The sequence below is a fragment of the Phyllobates terribilis genome, unplaced genomic scaffold (assembly GCF_046119375.1).
Source record: "Phyllobates terribilis strain yellow unplaced genomic scaffold, ASM4611937v1 Scaffold_4__5_contigs__length_816908805, whole genome shotgun sequence".
Lineage (NCBI taxonomy): Eukaryota > Metazoa > Chordata > Amphibia > Anura > Dendrobatidae > Phyllobates > Phyllobates terribilis.
In genome coordinates this window covers 295,166,616-295,192,872 of record NW_027362764.1, presented here as the reverse complement: position 1 = coordinate 295,192,872, position 26,257 = coordinate 295,166,616, and the positions used below count along the sequence as shown (strand labels likewise).

General features: G+C 42.1%; 1 protein-coding gene across 2 annotated transcripts in view; it reads right to left on the bottom strand.

The window, feature by feature from the left end:
- The window catches only part of DDC (dopa decarboxylase), a 379,409-nt gene that overhangs the window by 50,189 nt on the left and 302,963 nt on the right, over nucleotides 1-26,257 (bottom strand). For both annotated transcript variants that reach the window (XM_073678337.1, XM_073678336.1), the window contains exons 11-12: nucleotides 15,864-15,883; nucleotides 9,067-9,165 (exon numbers count right to left, since the gene is read on the bottom strand). In XM_073678337.1, coding sequence (XP_073534438.1) covers nucleotides 9,067-9,165; nucleotides 15,864-15,883 — 119 coding nt within the window. The remainder of the gene's footprint in view (nucleotides 1-9,066; nucleotides 9,166-15,863; nucleotides 15,884-26,257) is intronic.

Below are 26,257 nucleotides of genomic sequence, written 5' to 3'. Positions count from 1 at the left end.
GTTCTCCTTGTAGCGTGGGTCTAGAAGTGTCACCAACCAGTAATGACTGTCACCCAAAATTTGGACAATGCGAGGGTCATGGGAAAGGCAGCATAACATAAACTCAGCCATGTGTGCCAGACTACTAACAGGCAAGACTTCCGTGTCCTCACCAAGAGGACGACTGACCATACTCTCCTCCTCCTCTTCCCTGTTCTCAGGCCATCCACGCTGAACTGACGGTACGACAGCTGTGCAGAAGATGGTACTGTCTATAGCACAGGAAACTAGCTCCTGTTCTTCCTCCTCCTCCTCTTCCTGATTGTCACCCAATTCATGTTGGGATGAGATGAGGCTGGGCTGTGTGGAATCACCCTGTATGGTTCCTTGCTCCATCTCATCGTGCTCTGCCTGCAATGCATCCTCTTTAATTGTGAGCAGAGAGTGTTTCAGAAGACAGGAAAGCAGGATGGTGATGCTAATTATGGCGTCATCACCGCTCACCATCTTGGTGGAGTCCTCAAAGTTTTGGAGGATGGTACAGATGTTTGACATCCATGTCCACTCCTGAGGTTTTATGTATGGAGCCTGGCCCTAGTACTAACGGCCTTGTTGATGCTGGTAGTCAACAACTGCCCTCTTCTGCTCACAAATCCTTCCCAACATCTGCAATGTAGAGTTCCAATGCGTGGGGAGATCACAGATCAGTTGGTGAGCTGGAAGCACGGCAAGGGCAGCGGAAGCTGTAGCTGAATTTCTAAAATGGGCACATAGACGGCATACGTTCACAAGCAGATCCAGGTAGGTTTTGAGAAACCACTGAACCAAGAGGTTGAGCACATGGGCCAGGCATGGTATGTGTGTGAGCTCGCCTTGCCTCAGAGCCGCCACCAGGTTCTGGCCATTGTCACACACGACCATGCCTGGCTGTAGGGTCAGCGGTGTCAGCCACAGATCTGCCGGTTTTTTCAGAGCTGTCCACAACTCTTCAGCATTGTGCAGTTTGTCACCTAAGCATATTAGCTTCAGCACAGCCTGTTGCCTATTGGCCGAGGCAGTGCTGCAGTGCCTCCAGCTTGTGACTGATGCGGTCATTTCGGAGATGGAGGCTGAAGAGGAGGAGGTGCAGGAGCTGTAGAATGTGGGGGCAACCCTGATTGACCCAGTGCCCGCAATCCTCGGCATCGGGAGGACGTGTTCCATCCCAAGGTCCGACTGGGTCCCGGTTTCCACTATATTAACCCAGTGTGCCATCAGCGAGATGTACCGTCCCTGCCGACAAATACTTGTCCATGTGTCCATGGTTAAGTGGACTTTCCCAGTAACTGCGTTGTTGAGGGCATGGCTAATGTTGTTGGAGACGTGCTCGTGTAATGCAGGGATGGCACACTGGGTGAAATAGTGGCGGCTGGGGACCGAGTACTGAGGGACGGCCACCGCCATCAGGTTGCGGAAAGCTTCCATCTCCACGAGCCTAAAAGGCAACATTTCGGGCACAAGCATTCGCGAAATGTGTGAATTTAGTAGTGTGGCCTGTGGGGTGTTGGCTGCGTATTTGCGCTTGCATTCCAAGGACTGGGGTAGGGACAAGTGAACGCTACGCTGTGACAAGGACGTGGTTACTGATGGTGCTAGTTGAATGTGCAATGACACGTGCAGGACGGGAGGCATCTTGGCATGCGCCATGGACAGGGGATTGCATGCATGCACAACAGCGGAAGAAGCAGTGGTGTCACCCGCAGGCACTGTTTCTGGATCATGGGGTTTGGCCCACTTAGTCTGGTGCTTTGCTGCCATGTGCCTGATCATGCTGGTGGTGGTCAGGCTGCTAGTTTTGCTACCCCTGCTGATGCTGGCCTGGCAGGTGGTGCAAATGGCCTTTTAGGGGTTATCTGCAGAGTCTTTAAAAAATAACCAGACTCGGGAAGACCTAACAGTTGTACTGGCAACTTCCGTCGGGTTGGCGTTACAAGGAACGCTTTCCCACCTTGTGTCTGCGGCCACCACACTGTTTCTCTTTGCCTGTTGCGGTGCTACTCCTCCCTCCCCCTGTGTGCTGCTGTCCTCGCTCTGTATGTCCCCCTGCCAGGCTGGGTCAGTAACTATATCATCCACGACCTCGTCTTCCATGTTCGCACCCTGGTCCTCCTCCTGACTTTCTGGCAATTGTGTCTCATCATCATCATCCACCTCTTGCGACAGTAATTGCACTTTCCCACCGTTGCCTTTGAGTGACCGTGGCTGCTCCAATATTTGGGCATCACTACACACATTCTCCTTTTGACTCGCTTGAAGCTGGCCGGGCGAAAGGCCCGAATCTACAAATGGAAAAGTGAACAGCTCTTTTGAGTGTCCAAGTGTGGGATCAGTTGTCTCCGGGCACTCGGCATGGTGGGAGGAAGGAGAATAAGGGGGAGAAATATGCAGTCCAGACTCACGGATACTGAGACTTGACCGTGTGGAAGACAGGGTGGTGGTGGTGGCAAAGCGACTGGAAGCATTATCTGCTATTCAACCAACAACCTTTTGACACTGCTCTGGGTTCAATAGGGTTGTATTGCGGTCCCCTAGTAATTGGGACTGGAAGGTCGAGTGACAAGATGTGGGTGTTTGTTGTGGCACAATTTCAGCTTGTCCTCAGCCTCTGCATGCACCATCACCATCACGACCACTTCCCCATCTCTTGCCACACACCTTGCCCAATTTAAATGGAGGACAATATTTTCCACGTTCACGAGAAATGGCTGATTTTGAAACGCAGTTATATGTGATCCGTCTGACAGAGAACCACTGTTTTAAATAGCAGGCCTTTAATTTACTAATATTATTCTACACAGAGACCTAGTGTGAATAGCTTGACCGAAACACTGCAACGAAATGGAAGGCAGAAATGGCTGATTTTGGAACACTGTTATATGTGAGCAATGGTTTTCACTTTGCAATCCTGCTATGACTATCATTGTTGTTCAATGTCCTTCTGATGGTGGACTCATGCAAATTAACTAATATGAGGAAAAATATGAAGAAATGACCTTCCTTGCTGGTAATAGAGTCAGCTGAAAGGGATCTTTACCAGTGGGTGCAGTGATCAGCTGGCGTGCGCAGCAATATGAGAGAGAAAAGGGAATTCAGCACATCCATCTGGTAATGTGTAAAAAATATTCATCTTTATTTTTAAAGCATGACGCTATGACTAGAAACACATCAGTTTTTAATGTCACCGTGGATATTCGTGTTTTAATGGATTAAAAATAAAGATGAATATTTTTTACACATTACCGAACTGATGTGCTGAATTCCTTTTCCTCTCTTAACTAATGTGAGAGAGGCCCTTAGTTGCTTGGAAGTTACCTTGTGCTCATTTATGGTTTTGCAGACTATTGCATGCCTTACTCTTGGAGTAATCTTTATTAGTTGACCACTCCTGGAAATGTTATAATGGTCATGAATTTACTTCAGTGGTACACAATATGTCAGTGGATTAGTAGTTTCCAAACACTTTAGAGTTGGTTTTGGAACGTCTTCCAGCTTGATGAGCATTAACAATTCTTCTTCTGAGGTCCTCATAAGTTTCCTTTGTTCATGCCACGATACACTTCCACAAACAAATAATATGAGGATCAGACTTTAATAGATCCAAGTTCTTTAAATAAACAGGTTGCCCACTCACACCTAAATGTCATCACATTGATTGAAAACCCCAGAACCTAAGAGAATAGGAGGGATCCAATGGCTGGATGTCCTTAAGGACAAAAATGTCCAGGAAGGATGGGAAATTTTTAAAAATGAGATTCTCAAAGCACAATCGTTAACAATCCCGAAAAGTAGGAAGAATGGGAAGCATTTAAGGAAACCAGGATGGATGAACACAGAACTGAAACACATGCTAAAAAGAAAGAAAGAAATGTTTATTAAATGGAAAGAGGGAGGCATATCTAAAGAAGATTATAATGCAGTCTGCAGATCCTGCAGGGCACGTATCAGGTTAGCTAAAGCTGACAATGAATTAAGGCTTGCAAGAGATGTCAAAAGCAATAAAAAAGGATTTTGGGGGTATGTCAAAAGTAAAAGAAAAGTCAAAGATGCTATAGGATTTTTACAGGATGAAAATGGAGAAATGGTAAGAGAGGATGTTGAGAAGGCCGAACTTTTTAATTCCTATTTTGCATCTGTTTTCTCTCAGAAAGAAAATGTAACATCAACTGATCTTCACTGTCCTTTTAAAGGAATAGAGGAATCCAAGTTATCTGTAAACAGAAAGATTGTGAGGGAATATTTAGCTAACATAAATGAGTTCAAGTCTCCAGGTCCAGATGAATTACACCCCAGAGTACTGAAGGAGATCGTAGAAGAAATTTTAGAACCACTCTCCATAATCTTTGAAAATTCTTGGAGAACAGGAGAAGTCCCAGAAGACTGGAGAAGAGCAAATGTTGTTCCTATCTTCAAAAAGGGGAAGAAGGTGGACCCAGGGAACTATAGGCCGGTGAGTCTGACTTCTATACCATGAAAGATCTTTGAACAAATTATTAAACAACATGTATGTAAGTACATGGATAAGAATGAAGTGATTAACCAGAGTCAGCATGGGTTTGTAACTAACAAGTCATGTCAGACTAACTTAATTTCCTTCTATGACAGAATCACTGACTGGGTGGATCAGGGAAATGCTGTAGATATAGTATATCTTGACTTCAGCAAAGCATTTGACAAAGTATCTCACACCATCCTTATTGAAAAAATGACCAAGTATGCAATGGACCAGGCAACTGTTAGGTGGATTCATAACTGGCTTAGTGATCGGACTCAAAGGGTGGTTGTAAATGGCTTCACATCCAGCTGGATGAATGTCTCAAGTGGGGTACCACAGGGCTCCGTCCTGGGACCTGTATTGTTCAACATCTTTATCAATGATTTAGATGAAGAAATTGAGGGTAAACTGATTAAATTTGCTGATGACACAAAGCTAGGAGGGATAGCTAATACTAGAGAAGAGAGAGAGAGGATTCAAAAAGACCTAAATAAACTGGAGCAGTGGGCAGCAACCAACAGAATGGTTTTTAACAGGGAAAAATGCAAAGTATTACATCTGGGCAATAAAAATTAAAAAAGCATGTACAGAATGGGAGGAATAGAGCTAAGCAACAGTACATGTGAAAAAGACTTAGGTATACTAATAGATCATAGACTGAACATAAGTCAACAGTGTGATGCAGCAGCAAAAAAGGCAAATACAATTCTGGGATGTATTAACAGAAGCATACAGTCTAGATCACGTGAAGTCATTATCGGTCTTTACTCCTCTTTGGTCAGACCTCATCTGGAATACTGTGTACAGTTTTGGGCACCACATTTTAAAAAAGACATAGACAAACTGGAGCAAGTTCAGAGACGAGCGACCAGAATGGTGACTGGTCTGCAAACCATGTCCTATGAGGAACGGTTGCAGGATTTGGGAATGTTTAGCTTGCAAAAAAGAAGACTGAGAGGAGACTTAATAGCTGTCTACAAATATGTCAAGGGCTGTCACATTGTAGAAGGATCATCTTTATTCTCATTTGCACAAGGAAAGACTAGAAGCAATGGGATGAAACTAAATGGGAGGAGATACAGATTAGATATTAGAAAAAACTTTTTGACAGTTAGGGTGATTAATGAGTGGAACAGGCTGCCACGAGAGGTGGTGAGTTCCCCTTCAATGGACGTCGTCAAACAGAGGCTGGACAGACATCTGTCTGAGATGATCTAGTGAATCCTGCTTTGAGCAGGGGGTTGGACCAGATGACCCAGGAGGTCCCTTCCAACTCTACCATTCTATGATTCTATGATTCTAATTTCATCTTCAAATGATCTGCTAATTCTAAAGGCTCTCATACTTTTGCCACTCACAGACATGTAATATTTGATTATTTTACTCATTTAAAAAAAAAAAAGTGTATTATTTTTGACACATGTTTTATTTGATTCTCTTTATCTATTTTTAGGACTTGTATGAAAATCTGATGTAGTTTCAAGCCAAATTTATGCAGAAATATGGAAAATTCTGAGGGGGTCACAAACGTTCAAGCACCAGTGTACTGTATTCATTGCTAATTGTATAACAGACTGTTAAAACCTCTGTTTTTGTTTTATAGCACATTAGTAAACTGCCATTATAGCTAAAGTATATCTATGTAAATTATATCACGATATAAAAAATGTATTTACTTAACAATTTCAAAAGGTAAATTGTAAAAGTATTTACAAAAATAAATGCAAAAAAGATGCTATTATCAAAGTGTACACTAGAGGGAGTCTATGTATATAACAATAGTTATTTCAGTCACTGCAGCATTAGGAGGCTTCTTTTTTATGACAGGTTTTACTAATATTTTGGTTTGCAAGTGTGAGGCTCTGAAGTAGGAAGAAAGTAAAATTAACACTACACATTGAAAATTCTCAAAATAGGATCTAATTGAAAATTAAGCAGACAAAGAAATTAATAATCACTAAAGAATTAAAGGGTGTTCCCATCTCCAAGATCCTATCCCAATATGTAGTAGGTATAATAATAATATTAGCAAATACTTCCAATTAGAAATGTAGTATAGTTCTACTGATTTGATGTCGCTTACCTTATGTGCAGGCCATTGCAGTAGATTAGATATACATGGTTGCGACCACTAACAGCTAACTTTCTGTCACTTTATGAGTGGTCGTAACCATGGATACCTAAGCTACTGCAATGCTCTGAACATAGGGTAAGTGACATATCGAATCTGAAAAACTATACTACATTTCTAATTGGAGGTATTTACTAATATTATTTATTATTACACCTACTAACTATTTTGATAGGATCTCGGAGATGGGAATACCCCTTTAAGGAACATTGAATTAGCAAAATGTGAGTATCTATTAAAATATAAATTATAATAAGTGAATCATTAAAACAAAATTATAATAACCAAAAAAACTGACCATTGTCTTTTTCATGATTTTGTTACCTTGCTGGAGTACTGTGTGTTCCAATAGCATAGTAGGGTAAGGTTGCCTGTAATTTATGGTTAATATTTTAGTGTGTTTTTTTGGATATTATATATATATTTTTTTATGATTCACTTATTAAAAGTTATGTTTTAATAGATACTCACATTTTGCTTATTCAATATTTGACTAGAGAGTTGGGAGAACTCGTCTTTTTGGGATCAACATCTTGGTATCCCTGTCTTGCTTACTCATTACCCTTTAAGAAACATGCAGAAAGCCCAGGAGGCTCATAAGTAGTTGGCCTAATATTATTCTTTGATTACATTTATCATTCATTTCAATGTTTAGAAATCATTTAAATAAAAGGCTTATGTCTTATCCCCATATGTGGCTGTCCAACAAGAACAACTCACCATAGGGATTCCAATGCTACGCTGATCAGCACAAGCGTGGCCACTGGATCTTTCAGGGTCAGCTGTTGTTTTCTGGAGATGCTGTCAGAATATCCACATTTCTACTGCAAAAATGTGGAGTTACACATTGCCCACTGAAATAAATGAATGGCCATGTAATACCTGGTTTGCCGAGTCTTCCAGACTCGGAAGTATTTCTGCCCTTAGTTAACAGAGGTGCCCAACTAAGGAACCTTTGCAATCACAACTAAATACCATATTAGAGCACATTAACATTGATTGTTCTAAATGAAAAAAACTGTAACTTGTTAAAGGTGTGGAAGAATTAAACCAGCATTTAAAAGTTCCTTTTATATCTGAATTCATTTTACTTTATTTAAAACACTACTCCAGTGTTTTTGGGTTTTTTTACAGCTGGAATGATGTCGCTAATCTAAGTTTCCTTACTTTAGTAATATACTTACCAGGCACTGTCTGCATCTCTTATCGGCGCCGCTCCTGCCGGTGATCTCCAGCATCATCTAATGTTTTGTAGGCGATCTGGAAGTCACTAATTAATGTAAGTCTAAAAGAGCCAGAATGAGGTCCGAACGAGGATCGCATAGAATTACACTGAGAGCTTGTGACTGTTACCGCTTTCTCCTGGTCCACTCAGATGCTGTGGTCACAAAATTGAGGCAGCCGGGAAGAGCGGAAGACAGCAGCTGGTAAGTATATTACTGGGGTAAGGGAACTTTAATTAGTGGCACCCCTCCAGCGCTGAAATAAAAAAAAAACTGCTGGATTGGTGCTTTAATATTAAATGAATCCCTCACTTACATAAATATTAAAAAAAGAACAGTTTCTGTTTGAGCAGCAGCCATCCATAGAAGCATCTTCCATTGCTGGTTCTTACCGATGCCTCTGTCCCTAGGCAAATGTTTGTCTGTTGTTTATTTGTTTTTTTTTTTGTATTTTTAGTAAAGTAGAATTTCTATTCAGTATGGATTGGATGGCAACAGTTGAAAATAAAGAAAAATAAACATAAAAGTTCTTTTTCACCTAGGAAAAATATATTGTAATATATCCAATTTCAATTAAACAGGCTTCGATAGACACATTTAGAATACACCTTGAACACCTTGGTGCATGAAAGTACAGTTGCAATAAAATGTACCTATATTGGTAGTCTATTTTCAGTTTTGACTACTCTCGAGATATTCCATGTTTAATCCTTTATCAGACAAAGAACAAAACAAAATACTGATTTTCTTGACCAATTTGGTGAACAAAAAGTTGACTTTTTGAAATATTCACTGCACCTGTTCTATTATACACTGCTCAAAAAAAATAAAGGGGACACTGTAGTATGAACATGAAAAATGTTTCAAATCCATACTGAAGAAAAATAGGAACCAGACATGTCAGCATTTGTAGGTATCCTACCTCAGTAGACTAGGGGTCAGTAGTCCAGACATCCTAAAAAACATGGCTTTAGGTTGAGTTTGCTAACAGTCTGAGGTTTAATCTTTATTACTGAAGGGAATTGGCCTTTGTATACTCCATGAGAGAGCCGAGGTAGAACCCCATTGCCCCTTACACCAGAATACCATACTTTGAGTTGTGACTGTTCCTAGTAATACAGCTTTCTACCAGTCACTTGCCATTAACAGCCTTTTAAAGGAAAAATTGTAATTGGTATATCTATACTTTTACATTTCTTTACCTTTCGAATGTAATCCTGAAGTCCTTTTACACCATACATTCTGAAGACAAACCACAATTTTAATGAACGAAACCTCCTCCCCAGTGGGATCTGCCAGTGCTTAAAAAACAAACAAAAATAAACATTTTTTAACTAAGAAAACTAAGATGGGAGTGCTATATCAAGCTAAATACAACAGCATTATGGTGCCAAAAACAGTCTTTCATAATGTCCACCCCATTTATGTGTTTTAGACACTATCTTTGCCTTGTTTGACAAGAGGTGTGACTTCACTGAAAAAGACATAGTTCAACATTGGTTTTGGTGACAATTTACAACACAAAGTAAGCCAAGTGATAGGTGGTATATACTCAAACAGATAATTCTGCTGCATTTTGAGACTATCTAGTCTAAGTTGACACTAAGTATTGACAGTGTTGATAAATACGCACCAGTATATTCACAATTTTAGAATTAGAACTATCGCTATTTACACTTACATTTGCTAAATAACAATTGAATAAGATATATTCTAGAGCGTTGAAGATAGACCTGCACTATGAAAACAAGTTGGTATAAGTAAGCAAATAGTTAACTATTTATTAGATTTATTCTAGGTACATAATTCAGCTTTCAGTGAACAGAAAATACTATATAAAAGTATTTTAGTATATTCACTTTCTGACTCCGGAGGGTGTGGACATGCCTGTCTGCCTCTCTGCTAGATTGTGGAGACAATACGGCGCCGGACTACTGGCAGCCCATTGCAGCAGCAGAAGCTTCTACTTTATTTCAGTTACAGTTTTGTTACAGTTATTTTATTTTATTATTTTATTTTATTTTCTTACCTTCTCTGGATTACAACGTTCCTGTATACTTGTCTATTGGGGATGGAAGATACAACACTTCCCACACTATCAACTGCTGCTGGGCACACAGTACGAGATCTGCACCTGGATCTTCCTCCACCACTTACAAGTCTCCTGCAGGTACAGACACTCTGGGGCACGCAATACGGACCATCTCAGCTAATGCTACTGAAGGATGCATGCTGCTACCCACAGCCTGTGACAGGGATCAGATAGTGTACTGAGCAGTGTCGGAGCCCCGCAGGGAACAGTGCTGTCGCCATTCCTCTTTACATTGTACACAGCTGACTTTCAGTATAAATCAGACCGTTGTCACCTCCAGAAGTACTCGGATGACTCTGTGATAGTTGGCGGTATTGGGAAGGACCAGGATGAAGAGGAATATAGAAGGGTGGTTGCGGACTTTGTAGTATGGTGCCAGGCTAACCATCTAGAACTAAATGTTAAGAAAACCAGGGAGTTGGTGATGAGCTATGGAAGGTGCAAGAAGGTATGCCTACCTGTTACCATTGACGGTCAGGATGTGGAGATGGTGGACAGTTTCAAATATTTGGGGGTTTACCTGGATAGCAAGCTAGACTGGAAGTGCCACATGGAGAAGGTCTACAAGAAGGGGATGAGTAGATTGTACTTCCTAAGGAAGTTAAGGTCGTTTAATGTGTGTGGCAAAATGCTTGAGGTGTTCTACCAATCCATTGTGGCTAGTGCCACCTTTGCGGCAATAATTTGCTGGGGTAACAGTGTGCGTGTTGCTGACGCCAACAAGCTCAACAAACTTATCAAGAAGGCTAGCGCGACGGTGGGCCTACAGCTTGGGACTTTTGAAGAGGTGGTAGAGGATAGGATTAAGAAGAAGTGCAGAGCTATAATGGGCAACAACACACACCCGCTTTATGAACTGTTTGCGAAACAGAAGAGCACATTCAGCAATCGCCTAATACAACTAAGGTGTAAAAAGGAAAAATACAGGAAATCGTTTGTTCCAACAGCTATGGGGGTGTTTAACAAATGTCTGAAAAGCAATGTCTAAAGCATTCCAAATGTTATGTTATCATATGTGTCATGTTCGAGATCTGTGTTCTGCTGCTGTGATACCGCAATTTCCTCCGGGATAAATAAAGTATATCTTATCTTATCTTATCTTATAATAGTAAAAGTGTAAAGTAAATAAAACTTTAGGGAAATTTAAAGCTCCAATAAATGATGAGCAAATCTGTTGAGATTTGAAAATGCAAATCAAATATTTTTTTATTATGCTCTGGGGCAGCGATGGGCAATTAAGTTTCCCAAGGGGCCACATGAGAGGCTGAGACTGTTGTGGAGGCCGAACTAAATACTCAACACTAAATATTAAGCAGAATTAAGTCTGTTGATTAGCTGCTACTGCTAATACATGTTACGGTAGGGACTGTTGTAACATGTATTCTTACCTGTAGCAGCTAATCAAAACCATAAAAATGTACTGCTTTTTATAAAGTTTCTAAAAAACAGTAAATCTTACTACTACTATTATTCAGCAATTGTACCTTGATTAACAGCTCCCAACACAATGTGAAACCCCCACAGTTCTTGCACATAGTATGATATCCCTTCAAACAGTATGATGTTCTCTCAGTGCTCCCACATAGCCCTTCAAACATTAAGATGTTCCCTTACACAATATGTCACCACAGAGCCCTGTATGAAGTATGAAGACCCCAAACAACCACCTTACACAGTATGATGTCTCCACACAGCCCCCTTCCAAAGTATAATGTCCCCACAAAGTCCCCTGCTGAGTATGTCCCAACAAAGCCCCCTACACAGTATAATGTCCACACAATGCCCTAACACAGTATGATGCCCCCACACACCCCGCTTACACAGTATGATGTCCCCACACAGCTCCCCTACACAATATAATGTCTCCACACAGCCCACTTGCATAGTAATATATCCCCACACACCTCCCTAGCACAGTATTATGTACCCACACAACCCCCTTGCATAGTGCTATGTCCTCAAATACAGGGCTGGTTCCAGGTTTTTCTGGGCCCCAGGCGATAGAGTCTCAGTGGGCCCCTTTAACAGATACCACGATTCATGATGCACAGATACTGCAGAGAAATATAGGTATAGTACATTGCAAAGATTTCACTTCTTACATACTTCTTACATTGCATGAATGATATCTATTGTAAATTCCAAAAATAACTCAGAAACTGGCGAATCGCTCCACACAGTATACTGGCCCCCATAAACTGCTCCATACAGAATACTGGCCACCATAAAATGCTCCATACGGAATACTGGCCCCCATATAACGCTGCATACGGAATACTGGCTCCCATATAACGCTCCATACAGAATACTGGCCCCCATATAATGCTCCATACAAAATACTGGCCCCCATAAAACGCTCTGTACAGGATACTGGCCCCCATATAATGCTCTATGCAGGCTGTTCCCCCCACATAATGCCCTATGCAGGCTTTTCCCCCCTTATAATGCCCCAAGCAGGATGTCACCCCCCATATAATGCCCCATGCAGGATGTCACTCCCCATATAATGCCCCATGCAGGATATCACTTCTCCCCCCATATAATGCCCCATGCAGGATGTCACCCCCCATATAATGCCCCATGCAGGATGTCATCCCTCATATAATGCCCCATGCAGGATGTCATTTCTCCTCCCCATATAATTCCCTATGCAGGATGTCCCTTCCCCCCCATATAATGCCCCATGCAGGATGTCACCCTCATATAATACCCCATGCAGGATGTCCCTTTCCCCCCCATATAATGCCCCATGCAAGATGTCCCTTTCCCCCCATATAATGCCCCATGCAGGATGTCCCTTTCCCCCCATATAATGCCTTATGCAGAATGTCTCTTTCCCCCCATGTAATGCCCCATGCAGGATATCACCCCCCTCTCTTTAATATGCCCCATGCAGGATGTCACCCCTCCTCTTTACAATGCCCCGTGCAGGATGTCACCCCCACATATAATGCCCCATGCGGGATGTCAACCCCCCATATAATGCCCCATGCAGGATGTCACCCCAGCATATAATGCCCTATGCAGGATGTCACCCCCCATATAATGCCCCATGCCTCCATACATTAAAAAAAAATCAAATACTCCCCTCACTTCTCCTCACCTGCTGCTGCTGCTCAGGTCCAGACTCTAGCATCGCCGGCGTCTTCCCGCTCTGCGCTGCTTGTGATGGCTCAGGTGAGGGCGTGGTGGAAAGACTTCACCACGCCCTCTAACCTGACACATCACAGGGAGCGCACAGCAGGACGACAACGGATCTGCGGAGGCATGGGAAAAGGTAAGTATCCGGCTGCCGGGGACCTGAGCAAGTAAGGGAGAAGGGCGGGCGCTGGCACCGCTCTCCTCCACCCATAGCCCGTTGGGGTATCCGACCGCGAGTGGGCCCCCCCGCCTGCTCAGGGCCCCAGCACTTGCCCAGGTGCGGTGGGTGCTGACACCAGCCCTGCTCACATAGCACCCTTGCACAGCATTGTTTCCCCACACAGCCCCCTTGCACAGTATTATGTCCCCACCAAACCCCCTTTCACTGTATTATATCCCCTCACAGCAACCTTGAAAAACTATTATATGTCCACCCAGCCCCTCTTGCACTGCATCATATCTCCATAAAGTCCCCTTGCACAGTTTATATCTCCACACAGCCCCCTTGTGCAGTATCATATCCCCTCACAGGTCCCTTGCACAGTATTATGTCCCCACATAGCACCTTTGCACACTATAATATCCCCACATAGTCCCCTTATATAGTGTTATATCCCCACACAGCCTCTCATGCAGAATGATGTCCCCACACAGCCTCCTTGCACAGTATTATGTCCCCTTTCTTATCGCTCGTGGGTGTGGACCCCTTTTAACACTCTCTCCTTGACTGCTATACCTATCATCATATGGTCCCCTCCTAGCCTTCCCCTTTTCATACTGTGCTCCCTTTTTATGATGCCCTCTGTCATCCCAAGTTGCCTCTATTCTGTGCTCCTTCTCATACCTCTCCCCCCTCTGCATAATGTATCCACCATATTTTGACCTCACACTCATTCTCGTTAATAAAAGTTTCTGGTGTCACGCTGGTGGGTGTGGATACAATGCACCACAGGCCGGGCTTACCCTGAAGGGGGGTCACTTAGTGTCTACCAGTTTTTCAATAGAGCCTCTGATGGTGAGGATAGGCTGGGCTGCTGGTAGACACCAGGTACCACTGCAGAGCAGTCCCCGGGACTGCAGCAGCTGACCAGAGGGTCAGTGGCGTGGGTATTAGGTACAGGAGGGTGAAGACAAAGATGTGTTAGCTCTATTATAATTGCTATAATATTTATACTATCTACCTAATCCCATTCCCTCACTGTTCTGGTCTGTGCTATGTATTAAGGCACAGCTGACACGATGTAGTAACATCATCATGCTTGCTGCACTCTCAGACATACAGGCTCAATGATGGAAGAGGGAGCTAATGGCTTCCTGTTACATCATTGTTTACACAATAACTGCATCCCAAAGATGCAGAAACCAGTGAGACTGAAACACTGGACAGGCTGTGACCGTGTGGTGGGGGACATCATTGTATTTTAGTCCTTTGGCTGTCACAGTCCGCGGGCCAAACCAGAGTAGACAAAACACCACATGCGGCCTGCAGGTTGCACTTAGCCCAGGTCTACTAGGGTGTCTCCAGAACCCAGAGCATAATAAACATAGGTTTTACAAAAAAAAGAAATTGATACTCCCTTCACCGCTCACTTGTTCCACCACTGCTGACTGTCTGGCACTCCACGCTGTCTGGCCTCTTCTTCCCTTCTTTCTCCCACACAGCATCCTCTTGGGGCATCTTTACTTTGTGCCACCCAAGGCGTTGAGCAAGCCTCGGTTGATGCATGTTGCGACGTTATAACATGCATCGAGATGACAAATGCTTACTCAAAGCGATCAGCCCTGGTGCAAAATGAAGATGCCTGAAGAGGACATTGTGTGCCAGAGGAAGGAAGAGAGAGGCTGGACAGAGTGTAGGAATGGATGGACAGCGGCCCTGGGACAGGTGAGTATTACATTTTTTTTCCAACACCTCTCCCTGTCCTCTACAATTCAGCAATATGTCACCCATCTTGCTGAAAGTGCGAATGGTATTAAATGCTATGTATAGTAAATTTGCTAGAAATAGATAGCTCATGCCAAGGTTCAATAGAGCATATTTCTCTTGTGTAACCAGATTTTTAAACAGATAACAAAAAATAATTTATTATACTCATATACAGCAATTATAGGGGATGACGATGGCAATGCCAAAATGCTCAACGGGGTGAGCGTATTGTTTGGGCACTACTGCTGACCTCATGCCAGGTATATACTTATTCTGTTTCATGCCCAGCTGATATGTCTATCTCACTAGTCATCTATTTGAGCACATTGGGTATATACGTAAAGCTTTCCTTCCTTTTCATAAGCACTACTTTCTAGCCTATTGATGTATGTCCACAGTGACAATACAATACTGTATATTTATCTTTTTCTCCACTTTGCCATTTAGCCTGTTGCGCTTCTGTGAAATAGGTGTTTCACATTGGGCTACTATACAGAGATATATTGTATATTCACATGTTTGTTTGTTTTTATCTTTTATATACAACATACTTTGGCTCTATTACAAATGTGGATTATATACATTCAGGAGCTTACTCCCCAGATTTTTTGTCACACATTTTGGTATTTTCATTTGATTTCATTGTTTTGTCTGTATTTTTATGCACTTTCTTTTCATTCAGTTGTTTGTCCGGTGCACACCCCCTTATTGTCTAATAAAGTATTAACCTTTTTCATCATACCATCTATGGACATTTTCTTCTGTTCGTACTTTTATTGGTTCATATACAGAAATATACTTATTTCAAAGAATAAGAAAGAGATCATTAAACTACTTACCCTGTAGTCTGTCACTAATCCTGTAAGAGACAAGTCAAAATAGGATTAATAAATATTAAAAATTAGTAATTTTTCTGTTTGTCAAAATAAAATTGTAGTGTTTTTTTATCGGGTTTACCAATAAAGGGTGTTTTCCCAGAATTCACATAATCTTCCATAGAGTAGAGAATGTTAGAAATAAAGAAATAACAATGACTTATCCTTAGAACAATCTGGTACTCCTATGCTACAACTCCAACGGTTACAGCTAATTTTACTGCGATATTGCACATCTACAGTATAAGTCTCCTGAACGCTGCAAGCAAACATTGGCCTCAGGAGTACAAGATGCCATTGATTAAACTGGTCAGGGGATGTCATCATTGCTTAACCCACAAGGACCACAAGAGTGGAAGCACTGAAGTAGCAGGAGATTCAAGGGGTAAGTCATTTTTATTTCTAGATTTTATAGCATATCTTATTCTTGGGTAGAAGTTTGAAAGACATGGTTTATGGGGTAAATTGTGGTGTTAGGAAAGATTTTTTTATGATATAATGACATTATACAAAGGAACAAGGTATTTAAGGCAAGAAACATTTGTGTCAACTAAAACAATCTGGGAGAGGGGGTAGGGGGTGGAATCATGGGGAGGAGTGACGCAAAGAAGGACTGTTTTACAGTCAAATGAGCTAGTAAGGCCAGGGTGATATTAAACTTTGAGGGATCAGGGTGACAAAGACGAGTATGAATATAGGGAGTGACTTGTCAGCCTAGGGAAGAAGGGTCGGGAGAAGCTGCAGGGGACCCATCTCTTGGACTTGCCATCCTAGAAGCATGGTGTTTTCTGCAGAGTTTCAGAGTAAAACATACATGGTTGCAATAACACAGTCAGTGCCTGATTTACGCTGCCTGTGGTTCACGCAGTATTAATCAGTTGTGAGGTGCACGTTAAGCAGGGAGGACTTAACATTGACCCATAGTGTAATATATTCCTTAGCACTGATGAAAATAAGTTGAGCCAATTGGGTTGTGTTAAAATAATGGATAAGGTGGAGAGAGAGACCTAGGCCCTGATTCATTAAGGTGTTTTTGACAGTTTTTTGGAGTAAACACCTTAACAAGTTGGAAAATATTTGAGCCAAAATGGGCAGGGCATGAGTAGTACAGCATGGCTATGCCCACCCATCTACCTCATAAAAAGTTGCCTTTGCCAAAAATATATGGAAGCATATCTTTGGTAGAGGCACGTGGCACTTGTAAACTGCGCTTAATTCATTAAAGAAGTTGTCCACTACTTTATATCAACCCCCCCAATGTATCCCCCCCGGGGCCCAGAAGTGTTTTTGTAAATACCTTGTGGTGCCTTTTCTGCCTCTGAGCGGCGCTATCGCTGGCCGATCCGAGGCATCACGTGACCTGTCACTGATGTCATGTCAAGTGAGGCGTGACATCAGTGACGCACTCCCCATGGTGGACGCTGGGCGGGGTTACCCAGTGCGTCACACCCAGCATCCACCGCGTGCTTTCCCAGTGAATGAGGAGAGGGAGAGCGCGCGGTGGATGCCGGGTGTGATGCGCGGGGTAACCCCGCCCACAACCCAGCAGCTACCGGTGGAACGCGGAAGAGGGACCCTCGGCTGCAGCCTGGACTTGTCATGACGTCAGAGGATGTCAGTGCCAGCTGCAGCCGGGGGTCACATGATGCCTGTGAGCAGCCAGTGATAGCGCCGCTCACAGGCGAAAAAGGCACCACAAGATATTTAGAGAAACACTTATGGGCCCTGGGGGAATATATTGGGGGATCATATAAAGTAGTGGACAACCCCTGTAAGTGTCGTCCACCTCTTAATGAAAAGATGCATCTTACTCCTGAATTCCCCTTCACCAAGACTAGTGTGTACAACACCGATCTTATTGAATCAGGACACTAGTCTTTTATGGTAGTAAACTACGATAATTTTTATGACATGGCATGGACAATTAAAATTTCCTTTTTAATGTTTGCATTGCTTTCTGTTTGAATAGATACCATACAATAATAATAATAATAATAATAATAATAATAATAATACAGATTCAAGAACAATGAAAAAGACATTACATTATGGTAAACTCCATAAAAACCCTAGTAAATCTGTTGTAAAATGTTAATACACAAAATATACCAAGCAAATACATGGAAAAAGATCATATTCTATATGGTCTTAAACAGTATAAGTTTATGTATATTAGCACACTGATCATTTCTGTGCAGAGGGCTGTTTCTGCAACATGTGTGTCACGGTTCCACCCCTCACTGTGTCTGGGATGCAGTTACTGACAGCTCAGCCATCCAATCTTGTACCGGGGCATGCTGGAATTGTCAGTACTGTGATTGACAGCTCGACCATCCAATCTGGTACAGGGGCGTGCAATAGCTGTCAGTGTAGTGATTGACAGCTCGGCTGTCCAATCTGAGACTGGGAGGCACTGGCTATCTTCAGCTGTTCATTATCTCACTTGAATGCATGGCTACTTAACTGAGCTGTTTGTCCCAGATCTCTGCCAGACGTACATTCATCTAGTGTGAGCTTTGTTCTCTGTGCCTTGAGTTCTGTTTATTGATCTTCTATTGCCTGACCTTGGACCTTGTTCTGAGCATCCGTCTCTTTAACCCCTTCTGCTCTGATCTGCTTTCCTCCTGGTATTCTGATCTACGGAACGGTACCTGACTATGCCTTTGCCTCTTCCCTCTGTTTATGGCTTTGACTTCGGACTCCTTGACTATCCCGTCTCATGGCCTAGCCATGAAAAGTAACTCAGCGTCACATTACGTCTGGCACATACGTTTTTCTTTTTCTCCTGTATGGAAACTGTTCACATGCTCTGTGACCAGATGGCAAATTTGAAGCTGATGAGTCAGGATCTGGCTAGGAAATGCCAGAGTCTGGAGTCATCACAATGTCAGCTGCAGGGCGAGATAACTAATATAATGAAAATCGCTGATAGTCCTTCACTGCCGGCAGTCGCTGTGACGTCAGTACCCACTGATGTACAGTTGGTCTCTCCAGAACCTGTAATAGACCTCCCTGATAAATTTTCTGGAGAGAGAGACCAGTTCAGGGTCTTCAGGGAGAGCTGTAGGTTATTCTTTACCCTGTGCCCCCAATCGTCAGGGGAGGAGTTCTAGCGGGTGGGAATAATCATGTCCCTACTGCGAGGGGGTCCTCAGACCTGGGCATATTCCTTTTCCCCCCTCGCCCCAGATCGGTTTTCTGTTGATACCTTCTTTGACAGTTTAGGACTGACATATGACGAACCCGACAGGATCCAGGTCGCTGAGGCTAAGGGGATCGCACAGCTGAGGACTACTGTACTGAGTTCCGGCAGTTCTGTGGAACGATGCAGCTCTCAGGTGCCTATTCCGCAAAGGCCTTTCTGAAACCCTTAAAGGCGCCTTGGTCCTCCATGACGCTCCTTGTTCTCTGGCGGAGACCATGACCCAGGCCATACAAATGAACCGTTGAATTTTCATTCTGGTACAGGGGCGTACAATAGCTGTCAGCGTGGTGATTGACAGCTCGGCTGTCCAATCTGAGACTGGGAGGCACTGGCTATCTTCAGCTGTTCATTATCCCATTTGAATGCATGGCTACTTAACTGAGCTGTTTGTCCCAGATCTCTGCCAGACGTACATTCAGCTATTGTGAGCTTTGTTCTCTGTGCCTTGAGTTCTGTTTATTGATCTTCTGTTGCCTGACCTTGGACCTTGTTCTGACCATCTGTCTGTTTAACCCCTTCTGCTCTGATCTGCTTTCCTCCTGGTATTCTGATCTATGGAACGGTACCTGACTACGCCTTTGCCTCTTCCCTCTGTTTATGACGTACCCTCCTGGCTTTGACTTCGGACTCCTTGACTATCCCGTCTCACGGCCTGGCCGTCAAAAGTGACTCAGCGTCACAATGTGCATGGATTTCTTCCTGTAAACCTGCAGCAAATGAGCGATAAGCAGTGTCTAACAGGCTCTATTAGTGTAAAACTGACAGGTCAAATATCCTGCAATACGGAAGTACTTCAGTGGCAGAAATTACTGTAACAAATGTGAAATGTAAATTATCTCTAAAGTGGTATGGTATTGTCCATATTATTGAGCTATACCACCTAGGAAGGTAACTGACATGTTTGTACCTCCCAGTTTTAACACTGAACAGCGCTAAAGCAAACATGAACACTATTTGGTTATCTGCATTATAAATAACCAAGCTTTATTGGAGAGAACTTTAAATATCACACATTGGCCTTCAATTATTCCAGTCACACAGTAGATCCAGGTTAGTTTAGCTATGGGAGCCTTTATTGAGCTTTAATTGAATGCTGCAGTAAATAGGCAGCCGCTAATGACCCTTTTGTTCTAGCAGTCATTTTCTGCCAGTGAGGCATAATTTAGGCTTGGTGTTTGTGTAGCAGTGATTATAACCTTCTTGTCTGCAGCTGTGCTTGACCAATCAAATTTGCCGTGATTTTCTATCATGTAAACTGAATTTCGCAGTTGGCATCATAAAAAGTAACCTTTATTCTTGTAAATATGTTGATAATTATATAGGTTTCAATTAACATGTTATGAAGCTGCAAAACAGGCAAATTTGGGCCATCCTACTGAATTTCTTGTTCTAATAGAGATATTACATTATGTTATTACTGTCACGTGTTGCTGATACATCAAGACTATGTTAAATTATAAGTTAGAGTTGCTCCTTGAAACATGTATCTTTATTGCTTCCTTTAGCCTGATTAATTGCAGTAATGTGCAAAGTCCTTAATATTAAATATAGGTAATGGAATAATAAATTGGGATGCACAAAATGTAAGGTAAATGTGTTTTTAACTTTTACATTTCTGGCCTAAGGTTTGTTTCTGTCCCATGCCCCATGAAGCAAATAATTGTATATTCCTTCTCCTGAAGCATCTGGCTGACTACTTGATGAAACATGTCTATTTATACCACATTTCCTTTCCTTTGCTGGAGGAACAATAAGTATGTATGACCATAATGATGATTTGTAGATTCTGAATGTACTGTTTTGGTAAATGTAAATTGACATGAGCACTCGAAAAAGGAATATATGGCTGCACTGTGTTTTTTAGATATAGTCATGGCTCCTGATAAAAATAATATCATGCAGAAACTGATCTACTGCATTAACAAAACTTTAAAGGGAATGTATCATCTATATAATTGCAATAATCAAAAGTAAATAGTTGTACAAAAATCACTGATTGTAATAAACTAACCGCATAACTTTTATTTAATTTATAAAAATTAGCACTCAGATCTTATATCCACTAATTATTTGCATGCTGATTGATCTAAGGGTAAAATAGTTGTCAACAGGACAGCTAATAAGTTTATTTTAGGCCGGGGTCACATGGCCGACGATTCTTTCATTCGAGAGAATCGGGGTCAATTATGCAAATACTCCCAAAATAAATTTTGTCAGAGTTTGAGCCAAGTGTCAGTGCACTGTGCGTGCAGTCCGATGTTTTGCGCACCCATAGACTTGTATGGGTGTGTGTGAGCCGAGTCTTGCAGCCACTCGCATCATGTATTGCCGAATCGGCATGAGAAAATAAACACCTGTCTGTCTCAAGTCAGAAGTTTTCTTGTTCAGGGTGACAAGACTATACTACTTCAGAGCCCATTCCTTACTACTATGTCTTAGACAGAAATGATAAAGAGAAGCCTCTGATAAAGGAGAGTTATCTGAGTATAGAAGAAAATTCTTCTTGAGCTAGCTAGCTGATAATGCTAAAGATTTTTAAAGGCAAACAAATACATTTAAGTAAAGTAGGTCACACCTACTGATATCGGCTATCATAGAAGTCTAAATCTTGTGGGTGCGATTACAGAGAGAAGTAAACACTTAAAAATTATTTTTTTGGTGTAATCTATAGAGCCTCACAACATCACTTAGGAAATAAATACCTAAGTGTGACCATATAATAAGTAGACCTTCCTAAGGGAAAGCAGAAACCTACAAAGAACAGGGAGTATAACATCCAAAATAAAATAGAAATCTTTATTGAGGAAATGCAAACAAGATAAAAATACATAAAAAGTGGATGTCAGACAGAAGGCTGAAGCCGCACAGAGAATCCCAATGCCAAAGTGATACCAGCTAATCAGGTAAAAACAGGGAGACAAATAGAATTGGCAAGTATTATGCAAAGGTGCGACAGTGACTGATATATACCTGCTCCTGAAGACAACGTTTGTAAAGTATGTACTGCAACATAAGATAAGATATACTTTATTTATCCCGGAGGAAATTGCGGGAAACATGTGGTTTCATTGCAGTTTATAGTGTAATATAAAATGTGAAATGCATAGAATGTTGCAAGTACTGATGCTGCCATGTGGGTACTGTATTGGTAAAGTCTAAGGTAACTCTGTACACTCAGCTAGCTCAGGTTTAGGGGAAGAATAGGATATAAGTAAGTATTTAGATATTGATAGATAGGAACTTTAGGATCCAGAGTAGTTACAGATAGATTAAGAGAGGCAGTGGGGGCATATTTGTGTGTTAGTATAAGTATTGTTAGTAGGAAAGTAATGCAAGCTGTGTGCTAGAATGTAGGTGAAAGGTTAGGTTGTCACAGCAACAGACGGCATGAACAGATACAGTAAAATGATTGGGACCATCCCAGCAGGGGAAGCATTTCCTGGCTTAATCAGAGCCTGAGTTAGTGAAAGGTTCCTGTTAAGTTCAGGTTTAAGTTGCAGTGGACTGGAGGCACGTTGAATACATATTGTTGTGACAGCATAAGGTCGTAACAAATTTCCTGTGGACCTTCCTGTAATGTCCACTGCCTATGACTCAAACTAGGCACTGAGGAGTGTGCCTTAATGCCTTCCATACAGAGGAAAGGGGAACCATGTGAGGGAAAAGTAGCAGATCTCGGGAGTGCTGTGGGGCCGTATGGGAAATCCCTAGGGCTGACAGGAGGATCAAGCATAGGGATTGTCTGAGCTGAATGTAAGCAGAGACTTGAAATGTACTGTATTAATAAAACTGCAACTGGAGGGTGCTGTGCCCAATACTGTTTGTTAAAGACTGCTGTATCTGAACTGTACAGTAAAGTTGAATTTGTTATAACAAACTGAGTGTTCCCTGATGTGTGTGACTGATCCAGGACCAAAGTACATGGATGCAGCGGAGGCCTCCGGCCTGAAAGTGAGTGCACTGCATTGTACATAGCACAACATCGATGGACTGGGACACTGTTTATTTGTGGGGTGCCAGGTCGCTGAGAAGCAGCAGCTCGCCCACAGCTAACATGCATTTGTTTCTTTCTGGATTTTCCTTTGGAATTTGCCACTTGGCATGTTCTCTTGCAGGTTTACTACTATATTAATTGCATAATATCTATTTACTTGCCCATACTATTTGTTTCCCTGTTTTTGTCTGATTAGCTGATGTCACTTTGGCATTGGGATTCTCTGTGCGGCTTCAGCCTTCTGTCTGACATCCTCTTTTTATGTATTTTTATCTTGTTTGTATTTCCTCAATAAAGATTTATATTTTATCTTGACTGTTATACTCCCTGTTTTTGTAGATTTCTGCCAACATCACTTAGGAGTTGCAAGGTCAGCTGCATAATCAAGTCATTGGCTGGTACAGTACTGACAATCGGAGATTTTAACTATTCAGATATTGACTGGGATCAAGGTTCTACTCCTGCAAAGGGAAGGAAATTCCTCGTCAGTTTGTAAGGCTGTGTGCCCACGTAGCATTTTTCAAGCGTTTTTGATGCGGAATTTCCGCAGCGTAAACGCTTGAAAAACGCTTGGTAACACGCACCCCATGGTCCCCAATGGGATTCCGCAAGTTCTATGCACATGCTGCGGATTTTTCCGCAGCGTTTATGCTGCGTTCAAAAATCCGCAGCATGTCATTTAATTTTGCGTTTCCGCAAGCAGAATTGCCTTTGTTCAATGCATAAAAAACGCAAGGCAATTCCGCATGTGGAAAACGCGTGATAAACGCGCGAAAAACGCGCGATAAACGCGTGCGGAATTCCGCATGCGTTTTTCCGGGAGAGGACTTGCATTTATGCAGCAGAAATTTTCTGCTTCATAAATGCAACGTGGGCACATAGCCTTACAGTATAATTTCATGCACCAGTTCATGGAAGACCCAATAAGAGGTGATGCTCTGTTTAATCTGATCATTTCTAACAATACATAGCTTCTTGGAAATGTCACTATTCATGAAAAACTTGTACCAGTGAACACAATATCATTTCATTTTGGTTAATCTTAAAAAAAAAAACATACCCAGGAGATGAAAGAAAAACACTTAATTTTAAAAAGGCCAATTTCCCCAAGTTTATGTCTGCACTTTAGGCCAATGACTGAGAGCAGCTGTTAGATAGTAATAGTGATACAAATGGTAAACGCAACTATATTCCTATAGTTAAAAAGTGTAGACAAAAGAACTTAAACCTCCACATAGCTTACACCTACTGTTAGAAAGACAATAAATTACAAAAAAGGGCATTTAGAATATATAAATCTGAGGAGTAAGCTCCAGTAAAAATTACAAAAAGCTCAAGAGAATCTGTAAAAAAAATCAAATCGGCTAAAGCAGAAAATGAACTGAAGGTAGCAAGGAAAGCAAGGAAAAGCAAGGCAAATCCAAAAAAATCTTTAAATATATAAACAAAAAAGTCACATAAATATTGGCAATTGGGAGTTGGGCACCGCTCTGTTTATACTTGAATACTTATCTCACTTGGATAAATATACAAAAATGGCCAAAAGTTTTTTTTACACAAGTTTTTGGTTTCCACAGTTTGCTGCTTCAGTGTCAGATCTTTTAGTCAGATATTTCTTTAGTATAATGAAGTACAATGATATCTACCGTACATTGTTGACCCTTCTATTCCAAGACTTCTGCAGTTCACCATGACATGCTGGACATCAGCTTCGGGGCCAAATCCTGACTGATGGCAGCACATTCTTGCCTAATCAGTGCTTAGAGTTTATCACACTTTTTGTTTGTCCTACTGCTTTTTGAGTATTGACCATAGGTTCTCAACGAGATTAAGGTCTGAGGAGGTTCCTGATCATGAACCCAAAATTTAAATGTTTTAATCATCGAGACACTTAGTTATCACTTTTACCTTGTGACATAGTGGAAAAAGTATTGCTCGTCACCAGATTGCTTCTGGATCACTAGGAGTTGCTCTTGAAAGATATTTAGCTACTATTTTTTAATTCATGGGAGTGTTCTTTGAAAAAATGCTGTGCGAGTCCACTTCCTTTGATAAAAAGCAACTCCACTCATGAATGGTCTCAGGACGTTTTACTGTTGGAATGACATAGAACTTGCCTTTTATTCACCAGACAATCTATTATTCCAGATGTCCCAAGAAGTCTGAAGGGGCCTTCATCAGAGAAAAAAACATTACTTCAGTCCTATTCAGATCAATCCCTGTACTTCCTGTATATTGGTCATTCTGTTTTTGATATTTTTCTTGAAGATAAGTGGCTTCTTTGCTCCTGACACGATGCCAGCCCCCAAAAGTCTTTGCCTCACTGTGCATGTAGATCATACATGTCAAACTCTGGCTCATGGGGCATCGCTAGGGTGAGGGGCGTCTTTAGGCACTTTGATTTGGGACCTGTGCCATGAATCATAAGCACAAAGCCCCAGATCTCTAGGGCTGTGCAACTCAATTTTAAATAAAGTTCACCTTATTCAAATAGAACCTGCCCCTTCTCCCAGTTACTCCGCCTCCCGGCTCCTGCTCTCCTCAGCCTGTAACCATAGAGCCTGCTCCCGACCTCCAGCAGAGGGGCACATTCTCACATACTCACCCAAGGACTCTTCTATCGATGGAGGTGAGAATGCTTCCTGCTGCCTATCAGCTTCCTCACAGCAGTAATGGTCGCAGAGTCTGAGATTAGAGTGATTTAGTGACTCTATGGCTGTGTGCCCACAATGTGTTTTTGGTGCGTATTTTGGTGCGTATTTGCAGCGCGTAAACGCTCCAGAAAAGCATTGCATACCTTATCCCATGACTTCCTATGACATTCTGCAAGTTCTGTGCACATGGTCAGGATTTTTAAGCGCAGATTTTACTCTCAGAAAAAATACGGACATGACCAATTCTTGTACGTTTCTGCATGCGTATTTGCCTATACAATGCATTGGAAAAACGCATGGCAAATACGCATTCAAAAACGCGTCAAAAACGCATGTAAAAAGCGCATGTAAAAACCGCATGTGTTTTTCTGCCAAGGAGATGCAGAAATGCTCAGGAAAATTTCTACTTCATTTCTGCATCGTGGGCACATAGCCTGTATGTTCGGAGCTCCATGCTGGTCGGTGCAGGATCAGGTTTCTCAGCCACACAAAGCACCGGCCAGCA